General features: G+C 42.9%; 3 protein-coding genes across 9 annotated transcripts in view; 2 read left to right on the top strand and 1 right to left on the bottom strand.

Annotated features, from left to right (window-relative positions):
* Positions 1-6,954, top strand: part of vps13b (vacuolar protein sorting 13 homolog B) — a 300,414-nt gene extending 293,460 nt beyond the window's left edge. For all 5 annotated transcript variants that reach the window (XM_005456766.4, XM_013275644.3, XM_005456763.4 and 2 more), the window contains exons 62-68: positions 1,025-1,201; positions 1,541-1,711; positions 2,611-2,787; positions 3,886-3,988; positions 5,408-5,576; positions 5,686-5,766; positions 6,001-6,954. In XM_005456766.4, the coding sequence (XP_005456823.1) occupies positions 1,025-1,201; positions 1,541-1,711; positions 2,611-2,787; positions 3,886-3,988; positions 5,408-5,576; positions 5,686-5,766; positions 6,001-6,249 (1,127 nt within the window). In that variant the 3' untranslated portion in view covers positions 6,250-6,954. The remainder of the gene's footprint in view (positions 1-1,024; positions 1,202-1,540; positions 1,712-2,610; positions 2,788-3,885; positions 3,989-5,407; positions 5,577-5,685; positions 5,767-6,000) is intronic.
* rgs22 (regulator of G protein signaling 22) overlaps positions 6,916-20,501 on the bottom strand; it is a 13,950-nt gene continuing 364 nt past the window's right edge. Inside the window, exons 2-24 of one of the 3 annotated variants that reach the window (XM_005456760.4) lie at positions 20,414-20,442; positions 20,247-20,309; positions 19,983-20,165; positions 19,804-19,889; positions 18,878-18,993; positions 18,045-18,762; positions 17,772-17,933; positions 17,380-17,557; positions 16,544-16,666; positions 16,020-16,121; positions 14,845-15,039; positions 14,273-14,365; positions 13,634-13,806; positions 13,373-13,535; positions 11,742-11,906; positions 10,070-10,141; positions 9,378-9,536; positions 8,776-8,955; positions 8,505-8,690; positions 8,254-8,424; positions 7,906-8,005; positions 7,237-7,344; positions 6,916-7,140 (exon numbers count right to left, since the gene is read on the bottom strand). In XM_005456760.4, coding sequence (XP_005456817.1) covers positions 7,124-7,140; positions 7,237-7,344; positions 7,906-8,005; positions 8,254-8,424; positions 8,505-8,690; positions 8,776-8,955; positions 9,378-9,536; positions 10,070-10,141; positions 11,742-11,906; positions 13,373-13,535; positions 13,634-13,806; positions 14,273-14,365; positions 14,845-15,039; positions 16,020-16,121; positions 16,544-16,666; positions 17,380-17,557; positions 17,772-17,933; positions 18,045-18,762; positions 18,878-18,993; positions 19,804-19,889; positions 19,983-20,165; positions 20,247-20,309; positions 20,414-20,442 — 3,542 coding nt within the window. In that variant the 3' untranslated portion in view covers positions 6,916-7,123. The remainder of the gene's footprint in view (positions 7,141-7,236; positions 7,345-7,905; positions 8,006-8,253; positions 8,425-8,504; positions 8,691-8,775; positions 8,956-9,377; positions 9,537-10,069; positions 10,142-11,741; positions 11,907-13,372; positions 13,536-13,633; positions 13,807-14,272; positions 14,366-14,844; positions 15,040-16,019; positions 16,122-16,543; positions 16,667-17,379; positions 17,558-17,771; positions 17,934-18,044; positions 18,763-18,877; positions 18,994-19,803; positions 19,890-19,982; positions 20,166-20,246; positions 20,310-20,413; positions 20,443-20,501) is intronic. The other 2 variants (XM_025911516.1, XM_005456761.4) reach the window with 2 other exon arrangements.
* spag1b (sperm associated antigen 1b) overlaps positions 20,110-20,501 on the top strand; it is an 18,122-nt gene continuing 17,730 nt past the window's right edge. Inside the window, exon 1 of the mRNA XM_003452126.3 lies at positions 20,110-20,185. The gene's annotated coding sequence lies outside the window, so the exon portion shown is untranslated. The remainder of the gene's footprint in view (positions 20,186-20,501) is intronic.

The following is a 20,501-nucleotide window of genomic DNA, read 5'->3' as shown; positions in this document are numbered from 1 at the left end:
AACATGAGGATGTGCAGCGCTATGATCAGACATGCACCCACATGTGTAAATCCGTGCACATACAAAGCCTTATGGACAATAGACACACTATCTTTGCATACACTCTAGCACGTGTGTGTTTAAAGGCATGACTCAGGCCTGTAAACATCAGCTCCTGTCAGGACTTTATGCTTTACCAAAACCACAACTGGGAAACCATATAAAGCCGAATCAACCACGAGGCCCCACTAGAGTAGGTTTCCTACCATTAGAGTCCATCATTCAAGTGCAAATTGACAGAGAATAAGAGCCGAGCGGGGCCCGGCGTCCTGAGAAATGACTATTTGATTTTTGTGACGGAGTTGTCAGTGCATAAATATCAATGAGCCGTGCCATCTGAAGGGGACTCCATGGTTTAATGAGAGAGGTGAGATAGTAGGAGGCTGTAAATCCTGTGCTGTGTCACACGTGTGATTTCATGCAAGAGTTTGTGAGCGTGCGTGTGTTTGTAGTACTGAGATAAGAACTAAAAATCTAATCATGATGTGAAATACTTCGTAAGTTACTCTGTGACTTGTTTTGATTGAGAGAGCCTCCCACTCTAAATTGCTTTTGGCAAACACAGGACACTTTATCCACAGAGCACGTGTGAAGAATGTTCCTCCTAAGAGCGAGTGTCTAAAATGTTTTTAATATCTGTTGAATACAAAACTTCTTTTAATTGTATCGTACATGAAAATATAAAATATGTTCATTCTGAGTAATGAGACTCTCTCCAAAAATAACACAGTTAAAGTTTGGTTTATTTAAGCGTTTGCTTTCAGTCCAGGCTTTTCTGGATGGAGGTGGTTTGTGACTGTTTGCTAAAATGTTTCATAGCTTTGAGGAAGTGGAGTTTTTGTGTCTTCTCAGAATGTAGTGCAAGGAGTATGACCCATGAGAATATGGATAAATATCCTGTTTTAGTTCAGACTGTCACACATAGGATGCAGTACTGTGTTGCTCTACACAAATGTAACCATGCAGCACACTGTGTCTGTCTCAGGCTGGGTTGTGGGGTCTCTGGAGATCCTGGGCAGTCCTGCCAGCTTGGTACGGAGCATCGGTAACGGCGTATCTGACTTTTTCCGCCTCCCATATGAGGGTTTGACACGTGGGCCTGGAGCCTTTGTCAGTGGAGTGTCCAGAGGGACCACCTCCTTCGTCAAACATATTTCAAAAGGTAACACAAACATAACAGTTATTGACTATAGAGCATCAGATTAAGTTATCTCATGGCACACATAAACTTTCTCCCGTGTGATAAATGAAATGACTCAAACTAAAGAAAATAACATTTACAAACACAAGTTACACAAAATGATGTGTTTCACTTTTGTTTTGTAGCAGACATGGTTAAAAGCACAAGTCAACATTTAGTGTCCACCTCAACATTAGTCAGTCTTCTCAGCAGATCAGTGTGAAGGGAACTTTTGGAAATCATGTACTCATTTGAAGTTTTTAAATCTGTGATTCTTTTTTAGACACTAAGAAAACATAAGAATGTCACATTTCTGTTTAGGCACCCTAACCTCCATCACCAACTTAGCCACAAGCCTGGCGAGGAACATGGACCGTCTGTCTCTGGATGAGGAGCACTACACCAGGCAGGAGGAGTGGAGAAGGCAGCTGCCAGAGAGCCTCGGGGACGGACTGAGACAGGGACTGTCACGACTCGGCATTAGCTTGTTAGGTATATGAGAAGGCACACCAAACTTCAAACAACTCAGTTAGCAATCTTATTAAGTAATAAATGAAATCCCAAAATATAGTTATGTTTTAAATGAGCAATATATGTGTGTGTACAGTGGAGTGAAAAACTTTCCTCCTTCCTTTCTTTCTGATTCTTTTACTTTTTTTTTTTTTTTTCATATGTTTTACACTAAATGTTTGAGATCATTAAACATCATCAAACTAATTTTATAGTTATCGCAAATGCTTGGTTGCGGTTCTTGCTGCTACAACCATGTATTAGGTTTAGGAAGCAATTAGTTTTTCACATAAGGTCAGTTAGGTTTGGATTGCTTCTTTCTCCTTAATATTTACTCTGGTTATCTTTGTCAAATATTAACATTTGTTTGATCTGAAACATTTTAGTGTGACAAAACAATTTTTTGGGGAAAAAGAAAAAAGAAATAAAGAAGGGGGCCAAATACTTTCTTCTCACCACTGTTCATATGCCATAACACATTCTGCCTACACACATTTCATCTGCTGCACACTGGCACATTCTCAAAGAGGTGCTCACACTGTGGTGAGAGCTGTGACACAGAGTGGTGGAGACAGCACAGTAGGGACACAATAAACACTCAGAGGGCAATAAAACTCAAGTCTGTCTCAAATCAGACTCATATATGTATTATATAGTGACTGGAACCAACAGCTGCCCACATGTCTGCATCACAGTGGATGCACTGTAAATCTATCACAGTGGATGATCTATAGGTTAAAAGCATGTCTGAATACCTGTGTGATTTCTATTTACTGGTCTAGTACCAATTTATCAATAATCTAGAGAGGTGTTTTGAAGTCATTGAGCATTTTGTATTTTGTTAAAGTTTAAGAAAGAGACTTTTTCGTTTTCTCTGTCAGGAGCAATAGCAGGCATCGTGGACCAGCCCATGCAGAACTTCCAAAGGAACTGGGAGATGCAGAGCTCAGCTGGTAGCAAAGCCAAAGGGGTGATTTCTGGAGTGGGGAAAGGCATCGTGGGGGTTTTTACCAAGCCCATTGGAGGAGCAGCGGAACTGGTTTCCCAGACCGGATACGGTAACTTCAGCACGGTCAAAGATAACAGCATTCATAATAAATTCATAAATGTTTTCTTTTTTTGTTTCTGAAGACCAGCCAGTAATTTAAGAACTTTTTGGACAGTAAAAGGTTGATAGCTTTATTTACAAATGGATTTGTCAGTCCATCATGTCCTGCAGTGAGCTCTTTGATCTATTGAGATATAACTAACACACAGACTGTGTGTTAAGTCTTTCTTCCAAGGAGCTCTCAGCAACAATGAACACATGTATGGATTAGAGTTAGTTTGTCAGAGCATGGACAATCTCGCTGCTCTCAGCTTCAGGCAGGAGCTAAGGGTTAATAAGCCAGGAACCAGAAGAGAGCTGCTGAAACACACACAGTGCAGGCCTGCCTACATATGCACAACCACTTCTACATACAGGCAGTTCAATCCTGTGGAGTTAATGTTTGTCGGTTCTTTTTTTTTAATATTGGAGATAGAAGATTGAGGTGCGTGCTGGCAGGTTTTGGCTACAGCACATAAACTGCCAATGAGATGAGGAGCTCCATAAGAGCGCTACCTCCCCAGGGCCTGGCTCTGATCTACCTGAAACCTCTGAGCTCCACGGATTACAACACACAAACTTAATCATCAGCAGAAAGACACACACACACTAGCATACCCACTGGCACTGGCTCCAACAATATATTCAGTAAAAAAAATCCAATCATCTTGTTACACATGCAGATCGACTTCACTGATTTGTGCTCTGTTATGAATCACATGGATCCACAAACACCCACTCAGAGCTGCGCAGCATTGCCGAGTACCACTGCAGTGACATCATTAATGGAGCTCATTGGATTCTTTATTGCTTTGTTTTAACTACTTGATGACTTCACTGGCTCGCTGCTGCCATCGCTCTGCTGACAGCTAGAGAGGGTTGAAAGAAAACTGACCACACGCACTGGGGTTATGAACTCACACTGGCATATATATATATACACACACACACACACACAAAATCATCCTAATCAGTGTTTGTTTTTACCAGTATATGAAACACAGACACAGAGCATGTGTATAATCCAGTTTTGTCAAAACTCAGCTGTCAACTGTCCTGATTTCTGCAGGGATCCTTCATGGAGCAGGACTGTGGCAGCTTCCCAAACAGCTCTACCTGCCTACAGAAGAAAAGTCTGCTCTAGCCCCAAACAGCCATCTTAAATATGTCTGGTATGACCTGCAGCCGCTCTTTATTCCCGCCAACTCCTCCTTTACCTTTGCCCAGCTCTTCTTTAAAAGTGGGACATGTGTTCTCGCCTCTGCTTCTTTGCTTTTGTTGGATTCTCACCAGGATCTGCTGTTCTTTTCCTCCTCCTTACCTCTCATCATTTTGCTGTTTGTTTAAAAAAAAAAAAAAACCTTGGAGAGTTCATTACCCCCCCACATACACACACACACACACACACACACACACACACACACACACACACACCCTCCAAACAAGCCTGCAAAGATGTTTGACCTTGATCCCACACATGGTAGCCAGCTTGCCCTCCCTTGTTCTCATCGAGCCATGTTAAAAGGTTTTTATAAGCACTCTGCCAAAGCCGCCAGCTAGAAATTGTTCTTGTTGTTTAACTCTGAGTCTATCCAGAAATGTTTCCCAGTACCTTCACATGGAGGGGGAACACCTTTCTTTGCATGCCTGAGTAGTTTGGAGAGACTCAGTTTACAAAGGTTGCATGTGCTTGCCAAGCAGGTTACCTTTGGCTCCGAGGAGCTGTATATACAGCGTCAGATCTCAGTGTTTCAAAGATTCCAGTATGTTCTCACTGGAACTCTTAATGTAATCATAAAGATTTATGAGAGGCCTCTGTATCCAGGAGGTTATCGGGAGCTGCAGAAAAAGCATTTATGGCATTTTCTGAAGAATTGTTCTCATTTAGTTTGGTTTCCATAGCTATCAAACATTTACTTGTAATAGCAGTCAGTGTCAACTGTCATCTGCCTTCAGGAAGAATTCCAAATTTGGCATTCCACTTGAGTTTTCATCACTCAAGGGCTTTGGCCATTTTTGCGCTAATGTTAGAGGAAGATTAAAAAAAATCTATTTTCTGATATAAAATACGCAAATGTTGAGATAATGCTCCCCTGTGCTGCAGAAAAGTCAAACTGGTTTCCATCAGGCGTCCATCAATTATTTTTACTACAACAGGTAGCCCAGACACTTGAGGGGTCAGACTGTTTGAGCAAAGTAACACTGAGCAGACCCAAACTGTCCCTACTGTGTTTGCCTCAACATCTGCTCCGCAATCCGAACACCTGCCTTCCAAAGTAAACACACTGTCAGAGAAACATGACTGAACACTTCAGTTCCTGCTCACATATTTCCCCGTTGAGTATGTGTGTAATAGGAACCACACTGAGAACAAGCAGAAATGTAAATTACAGGATGTACGCAGACACATTTAGTCTCTTGTTTATAGACAAAGTGTGTATCTGATGTTAGCAGGCTGAATGGAGGCTTTCATTGTGCGTGTGTACATATACACAAATGTCATGCAGAAGGAGTTGTGTCTATAGTTCTAAATTATAGGGTAATATAAAGATCCCAGCTGGTTTCATAGCATCTGCTTTCTCTGACTGCAGGAAAATGCTGCAGTCTCTGGGGCGTCCAGAGCTCCACATGTCCCTGGATGTGACCATCGTGAGCGGATCAGGTCAGGAGCACGCCGGCTGTCTGCTGCTCACGTCTGAGGTGCTCTTTGTCGTCAGCCTCAGCGAGGACACCCAGCAGCAGGCCTTTCCCATCACAGAGGTAACTCACAGACACAAAGAATTAGAGAGTCTGATGACATTTCTCAGAGAACAACTCATGGGCCTTTTATAGATAATGACGTGAATGTTAAACCGCTTGCCGCCTCCAGGTGGAGTGTCAGCAGGAACCGGGACAGCAGGGCGAGCTCACGCTCACGTTACAGCAGCAGACAGTTACCAGTGATGCTGAGGTGAGGCTGTAAAAGTAATGAAGCTTTGCAGCGATCACACAGTTGGAGTCAGAGTCTCTAACTCCTGCACTGCTGTTAATGGCATCATGTGCCGCAGTTAATTAAGACCGGACTAATTTCTTCCAGCAGTGTGCACAAGCATTCCTAAACCTTGATGTATGATTTAGTTAGCTCTGCTGCAGCTGGCAGGTGCAGCAGCAGTGTAACTGTGTGTGTGTGTGTTCTCTCTCTCAGGGTGACGGTGTTCGTGAGCGTCTGTCCGAGCAGCAGTATCAGAGGCTGGTAGATTACGTGATGCGTGCCTCTCAGTTTCTTTCCCCCTCTGCAGCTTCCCTCCAGCTGCAGCCCCCAGTGACGCTCACAGAGCCTCCGCCCACTGTCACCAAGTGTTACCGCTACCTGGTGGACCCCGCCTTTGCAAAAGTGTTTGTCAGCAAGTTCACCATGGTGAAGAACAAAGCCTTACGCATTGGATTCCACTGATACGTGAAAACTCACTTGTGGCTTTCAGCTTCAGAAACAATTTTTCCAATTTAATGTAAAATGTGAAAAAAAAAAGCAAGTATCTTGTACTTTGACTCTTCTCATTTATGCAAAACGTACATTTTGGTGTAATGAGGGGGTTTTATATCTAAATGTGTTCACCTGTTCGACCATGCCTTAGACGTGTCTAGAATTCCTAGAAATTGCCTTTAAAAGATATTTTCTGATAAAGAAAAGTCACCACATAGTCACAAAGAACATTAGTGGGATCAGTTTTAATTGTGGAAAAACATTTCAGTGAACACTAAATCCAATCAGAGCTCTGTCACCGTTACAGATACAAATGTGCAGGCCGCAGCAGTCGGAGCCTCCTAACTAACCCATCTGGAAGAGTTCACTCTGCACAAGCAGCTCTGTGTGTTTACATTCTGCTTATGAGTCGGTGTCTCATGCCAATGTGAAGTGCAATATTATATATCTGTTGATGGATGTTAGATGCTAAACCAAAATGTTTTTTAAAGATGATGATGTAACACTTGTTTGACAGTAACACTCTTTTCTTTGTAAAGGTTTTGTCGATGCCAATCCCTCACGATGCAAACATGTTAATGTTGCCTTTTGTATTGTTTCACCACTGAGCTCTATGGAAGATTTAAATCTATAATATATTAATGGAGAAACATTTTATTAAACAAATCAAATTATCTCAAGTGTCAGAGATTTGCGTTTCACAGCGAGGTGTTTGTCGCACACTCTGACATACATCAGTAGCCTCTGAGCTCTCGGTTTTCAGCGCTGGCGCTCCGATGACGGCGTCGGTCACCTCTGTTAAAGTCACGCTGCATGGAGTCACTCCTCACACTCTGGTTTCACTTCAGGCTCTAACACCTCCTGCAGTTTAAAAAAAAATAATAAAATAAAGCCCAGCCTGTCCTGTCTAAGACAAAACGGCTGCTGAGAGAGTGTTTCTACAATATGTCCACTCACGGTTGTATCTGTTACACTGTTTGCTGTTTGTTCTGGATGAGCGCTGTGAGGGCTGCCGGTAGCTCTGCTCGCTGCTTGCTGACTTAATGCTACGGTTAGAAGAAGAGTCTGGCAGGGGGAGGAAGACGCAGTAAAAACAGCAGTCATTAAGAATAAGAAGGGCTATTTATCTGTTAAAGACATTATGTTTAGCACTCGTGTGGACTCTATCACATGTGTGGCTGCCGCAGACATCAGTGATGATCTCCATCTGTGATCCTAACAGCATCGCTCCTCTATACCATCCCATTAAAACACCATTTGCACTATGCTTCATTTCCATGTATCCTCATTCATTATAGCCTGGAACTGACTCGTTCACAGAACATTGATAATTAATGGATGGGCTGAAGTGGCTGTTTTGGCTGAACTTTTGCCCAATGAGACAGTTCAGACATGTGGAGCGGGTCAGTTTGACAGTACTTTGGCTTCAACTGCCGCGTAATATCAAAGCCTTGGAAAACGTAGCCTGGATTTTACTGTGGGAAAAAGGCAAAATGTCATTTCATTGTTATGGTTTCCTGCATTTAATCTGAATAGTAGCAGTCAAAAACCGTGGATATGGGAGCCTTACTCAGCTCAGAGAAAAAAGCGTGGTGTGTGTGTGTGTGTGTGTGTGCGCGCGTGTACCTGAGGCCGTGGAGAAGGTGGTTTCCAGTTGACTCCGTCTCCTCAGCAGCACCTCCTCTCTTTTCAGACCTGCCATATACTTGGAGTAGGACCACGACAGCTGAAGACAAACGCCCAGAAATCAAGTTGCATCAAACGTGATTAGAAAAACGGTTCAATTAGAGCATCGAGTTTCTCTGTTATGGTCTGTGGTCGAGACTGACGAGGCCTTGTTTGGACTTTGTGTTGTCAGGGAGTTTTATTTTAGCATCTTGTGCTCCCACATAGAAGGGTATCGTTGATTTAGGTTTAAATTCATTTTTCTGAAATGCATTTTCAGCTTTACCCGCACGACAAACACATCCTCACCGTCTGTGTGGGTGTCAGCAACACTCTGCTCCGTGTCCTCGACTGCTTTTTCTCACTTCTTTCTTCTGGTTCGTTTACTTCATTTTGATCATCATCATCATCCCCCTCCTCATCATCTTCATCATCCTCATCCTCTTCTGTAACACTGGTCTCTTGCCTCTCCATGTCTTCCTGAAAAAAAAGTTCAATTTTTGATTAAGTTTTTTTTTCCTGTCACAGATTTTTATGTTCTGTCGCTGTCATTTCCTCACCTGGGCTCTCCTCCTTCCTTTGTTTTTCTCTTCCTCCTCCTCCTCCCTCCTCCTCTGTCTCCTTACTCTGGCTCTGTGCTTGACTCGTTTCTCCTGCAGCAGAGGAATAAGTTGCTCCTCTTGGATGCTGCTGATAAGCTCCTGAAACTCGGGCCAAAACTTCAGTAATTCATCGAACACTGACATCTACGGGCAGAGAAGAATAGCGTGAAGCACACATACAAGAGAAAAAATAGTCTAAATGTTCAACCTGCACATGTGATGCAAGTACCTGAGCCTCTCGAAAGATGTAAGGGCCCAGCTCGTGGCGTTTCTCCAGAATGTGCTGAGCCTGTTGGGGAGGAATGTCTATCTGCAGGGCCGGGGGCATGGAAGAGTTGATGAAACAGCTGATGATTGTGTAGACTTTTTGCTGGATGGTGGCATCATCACTGTGGGAATGACAGAGGTCCTGCAATCAAAAGCAAAGAGGGAAAAGGAGGAATGAAAAGTAACATGGGAACAATTCTGTGTTCCCACTGTTCCACAAATGTTTGCAATCATTGAGGAATTTTTGTACCGAGGTAGGAAAACTAGGGCTAGCTTCTTTTTTTTCCATCTTCAAACTGCACGTCAAGCATTTCTTACATTATTTTTGATTTGCTTCTTGAGTTGGACTCACAAATCTTAGATATTGGCTCAGATATACAGTAACACAGTAGGTTTGGCTAATAAAGACCTCTAAGCAGAGAGGGCAAAGTGTTCATTTAGAAACAGCAGTCAAATTTTAACAGACATTTCAAAAATCCATCGATGGCTGGTTCTGGTTTACAGCTGAGGGAGACGGGAAAAGACTGAGAAAGCATTTGTTCTTATAGATATGCTGTCTTTTACCTTGTACCTCTGCACCTCTAACCAAAAGAGCACATCATTCTCCAGGAAGCCTCCCTTCGAGTAGACAAAGTCCTGGAACTGCTGGCAGGTGACAGGGTTGAGCAGGATTTGTCGGAACAGCAGGATCTCTTTGGTGGAACTCATCCACAAGCCCTCGGCCTGCAGGAACACATGACACAGGATTTTTTGGGTTATCTGTGACACGCTGTCCGCCATCCACCATCACCGACCCTGATACAGTACAGTGTTCTCCTGTACAGCAGCTGACCTCTGAGTTCCACTCTTAGCTCACAGATACTGAGATAATGATACTTGTTATTTGCCAGTGATGACATCATGATCATAAACGTGATGGTCACAATCATGTATGAAAACGTCTTCCTGTAATCATCCTGCTCCTAATGTGAAATGTACATGTTTTATATCTGTGTCCTGCGATGAGAGGACGGGAACAGAGCTGTGTGGAAATCACTCCAAAAACTATTAAAGGAAGGTTAGTAATGCTGATGCTTTAATCTTATTTATTCTGGATCCAATTTGAGAAAACTAACCCCAAGGCCAAAATGGTGTTTGACAAAGCCAGTGCTTAAAGCCAAGTCATGAACTAAATCGCACATGCTTTCAGGCCAGGAAATGCCTTATTTTTCTCCATTTAAAAAATATCCAGCTTCCCCTGGAGGATTTCTCCTTACCTTCCAGGCTTCTTTTCTTGCTCTGCGTTGACGGTGGACGTGCTGTGAGAGCCTGCCCGCCACCTCTTGTGACTGCCACACACACACAAACACAAACACACATGCAAACAGGTCAAACGTCAGAAAGGGAGTATAACTAGGATTAAGAGGGACACTGAACACTTCTCAGACCGCTCTGCTGCTCCCTGTTGCTGGCTGTAACCAAAGCTCTGGCTGCACTTCTTCTTTTTTTTTTTTTTAAACCTTTAACCTGCCCTATGTCTTCATTTCCTTCTATCTCCTCCTAGCGAGCTCTTTAGTTCCCTGATGTCATCCGTCTCAGACGACCTCACCCGTCTTCCTCGTCACCTCTTAACCAGCTTTTTCACCTTCCGCTCGTCTCCTCCTGCACGGTGTAATGCTAAACTGTGTCTGCCTCTAATTACCTAATGAGAGGATCAGTGTGACTAAACTTGATAACATAATGAAGCAGAATCCCAGGTTTATGGGTTTCCACCTGATGAGGCAACCTGAGAGAGTGACTGCAGGGTAATAGCGCATAATGGTTGCTCACGTAACATTAATGTGTGCCTGACTTCTTATATCAGTTTGCTCTCAGCACCATTAGACGTTGAGAGCAAACACATGCATGTGGTACAGCTGAAGCAGAAGATCAAAGTGGGTCTAAATCACTTCTACTCTTTTTAATCATTCAGTGTCTTAAATCTCCTGACCTTAGTTAAAGAGGCTTCTCTGCAGCATCATTACTCTCAGTGTGCTCTGCTGATTTTGGTGACATCATGAAAGCGTATTAGAAGGTTGGATGTGTGCAAATAAACACAAGACAACTAGGAAATTTTGTAAGCTTTGCAATAAGTGATATTACAACAAATATTCAGTAAAACAGAATAACAGTTCTCAAATGTAGGCTTCAGGAGAAGAGTTTGCATTTGCACTTTACGACAGTGATATTATGTAACGTGACGGAGTTTAAGTACAACTAAACTCTCATTAGGGCTGAGGTCTCTTTAAGAGAATTTTCCAGGTGTTTTACTCAAAACTGCAAATATCAACATGCTGAGGTCGCTGAAGTCCAAAGGATACTTCCCTAGGAAAGGTCTTTACAGCCGATCCGGTATTCAAACTTTGTCCTGCTGTTGAGGGAATCACCAAAATCTCTATACTTTACTCTGGAGATTATTTTGTATTAAAGGCATTTCAAGTTTAAAACCGTGCACAAACTGCCATGACTGTGCAGTTTGCTGAATAGATGCCAGGTGAAGCTGAGCTACAAATGCTTTTGTAAAATACCTATTTTTACTACAACACGTACCAGGAATGAATGTAACCTTTAACTACATCATTAAGAACATGTTCTTAGTTACAACAGCAGCCTGCGAAAGGCAAAAAGGAAAAGAAATAGGGCTAAAAATATCTTTAAAGTGCCTTCAGAGGTCACAGCAGCCAACCTTTGCTGAGAAATTCCAGTTAGAATAGAAAAATATGTCCTTAGTTTATGATTGATGTAATCACAGTACTTAACTTTCGCCCTTGCACTCACAGTGTGTATAAATTCCACTGTTACTAACCATTGTTTTTCTCAAGTAATGGACCTTCAGTATAACCTGCATGAGTCAAACAGCTGATGATTCACTGCCGTCTTTTGTAAAGGAAAGTGTGAGAGTATGACCACCTCTGGTCTGTGTTTCTGCCGTTCGATGAACTCTGTTGTGGACAGAAACAGAGGCAGCCATGTTTTCTCAATGTGATTCCTCACGACGTCCTGGATCTCCATGACGACTGGGTTTGAGAGGCACTCCAACTTCAGACGCTCAAGTCCACCTGCCAAATGCAAAATCTGCACACAGACACACAGGAAAGAACACGAGGGAGTGCCGGCTCATGGCTGCATGTGTTTGAAGCAGACTGAACGGACACATCTATAGATTTCTATACGAGGAACACATGACGGACGGGGTGGACAGGAGAAAGAAAAACTGCCCACAGTGGGAAACCCCACTAACAACTCCTCTCCTTTCTGCTTCCTGCTGTGCTCTTCTTCATTCCCACAAACCCACTGCTCTCTTCATCTCCCCTCTCTCTGCTTTCTGTCTTCATGCATCGATTTGGCCGTGTCTCTCTTTTTATATCTCCTTTATAGTTTCTCTCATCTCATTCTGCACGCACACAGGCACGCGTGCACGCATACACGCATACACGCATACACTCGCTTCAGAAATGAGAACCAGCCATGGCACCGCGGTGGGAGTGAGCAGATGAAAGGGGGCCAATCTGTGACTGGATGACTGAGTGACTGAAGAATGAAGGGCCAAAGCAGTAAAGCTGTCAGTCTCTCTACATTGCTCACGCAGACAAGAACCAACAGTGAGATGCAAGAACGGCAGCCAGGCCCGATCCTTCCACTGGAATTGGCTTTCTAATTCAAATCCTCAGTTCAAATATTTATTCTGATGGTATTTATGAGATGAGGATGACAAAAGAAAAAAAGTGTGTGTGACAAAAGAAAAGAAATCCGACAAAAGAGTTTAATTCATGCCAACAAGTGCACTGCATGCCTATCTGAACCCAAGAACAACATCAGACTATTGTTTAACTGCAACCGCTGTGTGTATGCAGCAACCCAGGGATGAGACAAATGAATTGAAAAAAGCTAAAATAGTGGCAAAAATATCTATCTTCAGCCTCTCCACGTGGCAGTTACAGTTAAAAATCACATCAGAACCTGCGACCTGTAACACGTAAGAAAAACAAGCATCTCTGTGGGCCCAAAGAGAAAACCACGGCAACCGCTGCATGTCCCATCTACTCATCCTGACTCTACGCACCACACCCTCGTGGAGTAATCTTAGAACCCAGAAACCTCATCTCCCACTATAAACGTCAGGACAGATTTCATCCTACTGTCCTCGTTGCTGGAGCTGATCATCTCTGTCTTCTTGGATCCAAAACATTCTCCTCTTCTTCTCCTTTTAATTCCAACCATGTTCTCTCATCTCCCGCTTGCTGCCAACACCCCGCTGTCAGAGCTGTCAGCGTCAAGTCTGCAGGAGTCCCGAGGAGGGAGATGGGGGAATTGTGTGAGAGCTGCAGCAGCCTCTGCTTATCAAATCTGGATGCTGATCCTCAGCTGGAGCTCAAATCCCATCTTGGAATAGTCATGTCACGGGCGGCCTGTTCCTACTCCCTCTGTCTCTGTGAGGCTTTCCCAGGAAGTTGACAATAACTCATATTCTTTGGAGTTGTTACTGAGCCAACATGGGTACGTTTAACATGGTTTTAAAATCTTTAGATGGGCTGACTTACATCATTCTGTTGTTCTGTCGTGGCAGGGCTGTCAGAGCCAAAGAAGTACTTCCTGTTGAGGTATCTGGCAGCAATGCATGCTGACCTCTCCTGCCTGATAGCCTTGTGGTGCCGAGGGGTCCTCCTATACTGCTCCAGATCCAGCCAGCACATCAGATGGATACTAAACAAAAGCAAATCCATTGGATGGTGCTTCCATATATATTCCATATTATAACTGTTTATGAATATTACAGGTAAAGTCTAAAATCTGCAGTTCACCTGGCGTTCTGATTTTGTAGGAAAGACATGAAGTGCCCGATCTCATGGCGGTGACGAAGTAAGGAGCCTAAACGGTAACCACGGTAATTTGGAGACACTCTGGACCAAGAGTCAGAAGTGTGTGTTGAAGGTGTAATAGATGAAGGAGATAGCATGGAGCTGCACTGCTCCCCCTGCAGGACAGATACAGCAAGAGGAGAGGAAGATGGAAACAGTGACCACTTAAAGCACTTTAGACTACCAGACATTTTCACCCATTCACCCAAAGATTCATCCAGCACTTCATCACTGAAGGTCCAGTTTTAAAATGCAAGCAGGACAAATCCTCAGTAAAGTAAAGCTTTAAAACTAAATGATGTATCTCCTGCAATCCATGCTTCATCCTGCCTCCTAGATGTTCTAAAGTCACCCTAAAGACCATTTGTTCTTTTTTTACCAGCGGTATGACATCATTGCAAATAATGCATCGGTGCCAAGTAAAGCAGTCTCATAGCAGTAGATAATCAACATTGTTACTAGGCAATACATTTTCACATTTATGTTTACACAACCGTTTCACGCTCGCAGGTGTGTTTACTGCCTAATAACTCTCAGTGCGAGCATTTTATAGATCTTATTACTGCTGGATGCTGATCTGACCCGCTCCAGTCGCAGCTGTGATTCCTCGTACAGGCTGCGCAGTTCTCTGTACTCCCAGCTGTCAATGGAGCGCACCTCCTCCTGCACAGCTACCTGCACACACACACAAAAACTAATCATTGAATATTTTCATGACTGATTTATCATTTAAGTCATTTTTACAGTCAGAAACATCTGACTATATTTCAAGGTTCTGAAATGTGAGAATTCGCTGAATTTCTTCGTCTTTTATGCTTTTAAATTAAAGCGGACAGTGTGATGGACACTTTCTGAGTTGCAACTATCTAAATCTAATCCGCAAGGCTCCTTAGGAAACCTTACCCTCAGACTAACAAGCCTGATCAGTCTGATCTTTCTGGATTTCTAAACACAGCAACATAAACACTAGCACACACATGGGAAAGTCACTTTCTTGCTTGTCAAAAACCAGATGCTTATCCACGTTTAAAGCAATCTCTCCTTTAATTAGGCCTCAGTGTAATCAAACCTTCAGAAATACTCAAGGAAGCCTAGTTTCTCCACATAAACTGAAGTTTATAGAGCAGCATGTGCTAATGCAGCACTGCGGTTACCTGCTGGAAAGACTCTTTGTCCCTGTCGATCATCAGGGTCCACGCCTCCACCAGGATGTTCAGTGCGCGTTCCTCCACCCTGTCAAACAGCTCCTCAAACGGGGGCATCAGTCTGTCATACACCTCCCTTCTCAACTTCTCATCCACACCAAAGCTCCTCCTGGCAGAGCTGAAAAGATATGTGGAGTAAAGGAACTGAGGAGAAGAGAGGAGAGGAGACAAGAGGCGAGGAAAGAAGGAGTCATAAAACTGTATTAAGGTCAGAAACGTTTCTCTTCACCACCACTGCCACTTTAATCATCTGCGCTCTCTCGCACACAGTCTTCACTATCGCTCATCACTGCTGCCCTCACACCACATAAATGTCAGTCAGTTACCCCTCTTGGCCTCAGAATTATGGAAAGATCATCTAAATGTCACTGCTCTGGTGAATTAAAGGTTAACTGAAGGAAAATAGGTTTCACTGTGAGGTATTCTGGACCAGAACTGTCTGCTTTCCTCCCTGGGCCAGCTGCAGTCAGGCTGGGTGGTTCTGGGTGACTGGACTGGCGCAAAGCTGGGGGGGTCTGACTCACTTGTTTTTATGGGAGTTTAAATCTCTCCACTTAGTGTGAGGGGGTGAAAAGGGCTAAAAGAGAAGCAGAGAGGAGAATGGGAGTGGCAAGCTAACAGATCACGTACACAAGGGCAGGTGTGTGTGTGTGTGTGTGTGTGTGTGTGTGTGTGTGTGTGTGTGTGTGTGTGTGTGTGTGTGTGTGTGTGTGTGTGTGTGTGTGTGTGTGTGTGTGTGCGCGCGCGCGCGCAAAAGGGAGAATAATACACAACCTCTGTTTTATTGCCTCTTGACTACTGGCTGCTTATTTAAGACATCTGATCTCCTCAGCTTTACCTTATTATAACTGGTAATTTTTTCCTGGCATCCTCTCTAATTGAGCTCTCTCTATCTCTCTCAGTATTTTATTATTCTTTTATTAGAGGCATATAACCAAATACACCTAAATATACAGACCCAAGATTTCATATTTCATGCAAAAACACTGCATGTCCTTCTTGTTTCCTGCAGTGACTGTGCTAAAAAGCCAACATTAGCATCAAACTGAATGAATTAGTGTTAGTCTTTGTGTGGTGCATACACACTGAGAGTGATAACAGCTTGTGTGTGTGCGTGTGCTGACCTGTGCCTCTCTCTGCACTCTGTAAGGGTCCAGCCCATCCTGGTAGAAGAGCTCATGGTAATACTGCAGGTCAGTCCAGAAGTAAAGTGCGTTCACCCACAGCTGGGACAGGAAAACAATGTTGAACACATCAAAAACCCTGTTAGCTGAGTTATATGTACATGTACTTCAATCCGTTAATGTGAATTTATAACCGTTAGAGCACAAGTTAGTGGTTGGGTCGAGCTTTAAAAAGAAACAGTTTCCATATATGAGCCCAGATTCTTAATCTATGTGGCACAGGGTAAAACATAAGCTACACATAATTGTATAAAGATAAATGACAGCAATGCATTTCACAAACAAAAAGCACAAAGCAACCTGCCATCATCTGCAGCAGTACAGCACTGCGGAGGATTGCAAACAATAGTCTTAGCTGCTCAGCTGAAGAAACTCTTTGGCACCACTTTTAAATTACCTCCAGCTTCTTTTTTTCTGCCTCGTGTTCTCTAAAACAGTTCGTTAACATCTGCAGCTGTTTGTACCTGGTTTCCAGATTGTTCGCAGAAGTGTGTGAAGTATGAGCCAGCAAGAGACTCAGCACAAAGAGCCTGCAGCATCTTTTCCATCATTGTGCTGCACTGTAGTCGACTTCTGCTGGACATCACCTGATGAAATACAGTATAAAAACTTTAAATGCAATATAGCGTTTATATAAAATAACTAGATAAAGCTGGAGTGAAAACTATGTGATTTTCATTTGTTTTGGCTTTAAAATTATATTCCCACAGTTCATTGTTTAGTCACTACAAAAATCTATCAAAACAGGTGAATCTTTAGCGTGCAAAGACACAGCTTGAATAGTTTTCCCGTTTGTCTCTGTTTTGTATGTTTTTAGACTGGAAAAGATGTTTGATAAATCACTTCCTGTAGTGGTTCACAAACCAGGAGATGGCAATGGGAGAGGACCCCAGCAGGGTGTAGAGTGCATGCAGGAGGCGTATGGATGACTAGAGGGAGAAACTACCTGCTTGTACAGTTTATACAAGTATAAACAAGAGCTGGCTGATACTCTCATCTTCATATTTATTTCACTAAAATCTATCTTTTAATCCTTTTTACTGCTGACTGATAAAAAACTCTGGGTTGTTTTTCGGCTCCGGAAGAGGGACACACCATGACAAGTTTGAGAGCCACAAAGTTAACTGTGATAGCATATTGCTGTGCAGTTGAATGATTATCCCACATTTTCAAGCAGAGCCAAAAGAAAGCTCTCTATGTGTATGGCTTTCACCATTGTTGCTTCATTATGCTTTTGTGGGCTTGATTTCCTGCCATAAAGCTTATAAGCACATAGTAATATAGATCTCAATACACCTACCTGTGTACAGACAGTATGGGAAGACTGGGGCGAGCATCTGTCAGTTCGTAAGAACGTTGAGTAAGAGCTAGGCTGTGAGCCCAAAGAAGAGCTGTAACACCACTCTGTCCTCAGCTCCACATCAGAGGAGTTATTATGGTCTTCCTGATGGCACAGAGATGTCCAGAACCGAGGAACCCTGCAGAAAACAGAGGGGGCATCATTTCATTAGAAGATTTAGACACATGCAAAATTATAACATATGAAAACCCAGTTTATACAGAACACAATCAATAATTACACAAGACAACAAAATAATAAATGTAATACAGGAGTAAGTGTAAAGGTCATTTTAATGGATGCACTCTAGACACGGTCACAGACATTTAGAAGATAAACACTGCAAATCTCACCAGTAGTGGAGCAGAGGCTCAGTGAGGCAGGTCTGAACTGAGCGCAGTTTGTCCTCTGTCCAGCAGGGGGAGGTAGTCAGTCCCAGTCTGGAGAGCAGCTCCATATTCAGACTGAACTGACTGCTGTTCAGCAGGTAGCAGCTTCTCATGAGAACCAAATACCTGAAACAATACCACATTGAATATTTATTTCACTTAACAAACGACAATAAATTCTGCTTGAATATTTAGAACTTTTGGAGCTGCAGAATAAGACAGGTGTGTGGCGTTTACCTGTGCTTCCGCTCTTTGTCCCGTTTAGCCTTCAGTCTCTCTATATCCATCCAGAGATTAAGGAGCTTCTCTCCTGATGTTCCTTGTAAAAACTCCCTAAACTTATCCAAGCTTCCATAGAAACCTGTATCATTGCAACAAATATAAGGGATATCTTCCTGGTTTGTGGCTCTGCTCCCCTCCTCCTGATCCTTCTTATCCCATCCACACCCCCTCTTGCCACATTGACTTCTCTCTTTCTCCCCCTCCAGGATTCCTCTGTTGAGATGTTGGTTAAGGTCACATTTACAGGATCTGTCTGTGCTGCTACAGTTTGCCTGATCTCCTGACTTGCTGAAACACTCACAAGTGTCTGCCTGGTTCGGACTATCCGTTACATTAATCGTGTCTTTAAGCACCTGTTCAGTCACTTGGACAGCCAGGTACTCCGACTGTTGTTCGGGAGAATGAGATGCCAGGCTACTGATCTCTTTTAGGTGTTTCTCTTTACTAACAGATGATAGCCCAGAGCAGACACCCAGCTCTGTTTGTGAGCTCTTAAGTTCCCCACTTTGAAGGTGAGCAGAGGAGAAACCTGATGAGGACAAAGGGGGAAAGGAACACAGGCTTTCTGGCTCAGACCAGCTGGAGTAACATCTGGATGAGTCACTGCTTTTTGGAATAATTTGTTCCTTTTGCAGAGATGTTAGACATGTAAGATCGTGTGTGCTCATAAACCCTGAGGTGTGTGAGGAAAGAAAAACACACATAGTTCTTAATCTCAAACTCACAGGATACATACACATTTTGTTTTGCTGCACTGCAGGACAAGACATTTACTGCATTAGTATTACCCGTGTTTAATTTTAAGGAACGCAGTTGAGGGGCTGACAGGGTGGTCCGAACTGAACTGCTTTTCCTTCTGTGAATACACAAGTTTGGGTCCCACTGAAGCAGAAGCTTGGCTAGTCTGGGGAAGATCACAGAGAAAGGAGACACTGCCAGTGGGAAAATACACAAGCAAGATTTCTTAAAAACATTCTTTTTAAATTCAGTTTTATTTATATAGTCTAAATTACAACATCAGTTGTCTCAAGGCCCTTTTTATTGTGAGAAAAAGACCCTACAATAATACAGAGAAAACCCCACAATCAGACAACCCCCGATGAGAAAGTACTTAACAACAGTAGAAAGGAAAAACTCCCTTTTAACAGGTAGAAACCTTCAGGAAGAAAACAGCCTCAGGGAGGCACAGCCATGTGCCACAACTGGTGAGGCAGAAAGATAAGACAAAAGATTCAAAAGAATGGACTTTACGTGGTTGCTGTTACTCTTTTTGTATTGCTGCTTCTATGTGCAGGCTATAAGTTAGCATGGATCTCTCTGTAGAGATTCTTGAAGCCTTTAGGCTTCTTAAAAGATGGAGAAGAGATTAGTCACAGAGCTAAAAGTAGCAATCTTAAATAGTTACTTTTCTTTTAGAAGTTAAAACACTTTGTTATTACACTTCATGTAAGTCCAGTCAAAGATCACTGACAAAATAGTGCAATTTAAAGAAAACACATTAAACTAAAAAGAGACCTAGACTTGACTAGTTCATCATTAAATAAGGAGACAGCAAAGTCAGCATGAAGGCATCTTAACACACAGTCTGGATACTGCAAAGAAATCACATTTGATAGGTAAAGAGAACATGTAGATAAAAATTAGATGAAACTTGCCTGCAAAACGAATACATTAAAACATATTTGTTTAAACAGGATTTAACACTTTGTAATACCTGTATTCATAATAGCAATCACTTTGAAGGAAAAAGGGCAACCTTTCCTTTTTGATCCACTGCATTCCTTGCTGTCTGTCCAGGCACTGTGAATATCAGGGAGAAGTTCTTCAATCCAGTATAGAGATTTCTACCCCTCCATACAAACACACACAAACATTTTGGTAGCAGCTACTTACACAGACAGTGTAATGATTGTCTATTGGGGGCATTTTGGTGAGCAGTGACGGGTCACTAGTAAGAAGCTGTGATTTTCTGTTGTAAAGGGCCGATCGGATTCTTGTGGACACAAACGCTGCCGCTCTACTCGCCATCTCAAACATCCCTGTCTCCCGGTTGTACCGCAAAGCCTCTGGGAAAGACTGGCAAAAAACATGGGAAGGTAAGAAAAACTGCTTTGAGCCATGTCAAAGTTCTGCATATCTATGCCAGGCCTACATTACCGGCGCACTAAGGAAATCATTGAAGAAGTGAGCCAGTACATCATCGGAGGCCAGAGAGCCCTCCTGTGTGAAGATCAACATTAAAACGCTTAAAAAAAACCCCCAAAACATTAGGTCCAAGCTGTAACAGACTGGGGAAAATATGAGGAATCTAAGTTTTTACTCACAAAACTGTCCACAGTAAGGCGGAGAAACTCTTGCAAAAAGAAAGAAAAACTCCAATTTCCAACACGCTAGTTGTAAAGATATGAGTAA

Source organism: Oreochromis niloticus, linkage group LG11 (genome assembly GCF_001858045.2).
Source record: "Oreochromis niloticus isolate F11D_XX linkage group LG11, O_niloticus_UMD_NMBU, whole genome shotgun sequence".
Taxonomy (NCBI): Eukaryota; Metazoa; Chordata; class Actinopteri; order Cichliformes; family Cichlidae; genus Oreochromis; species Oreochromis niloticus.
This window is presented reverse-complemented; position numbering and strand designations above follow the sequence as displayed.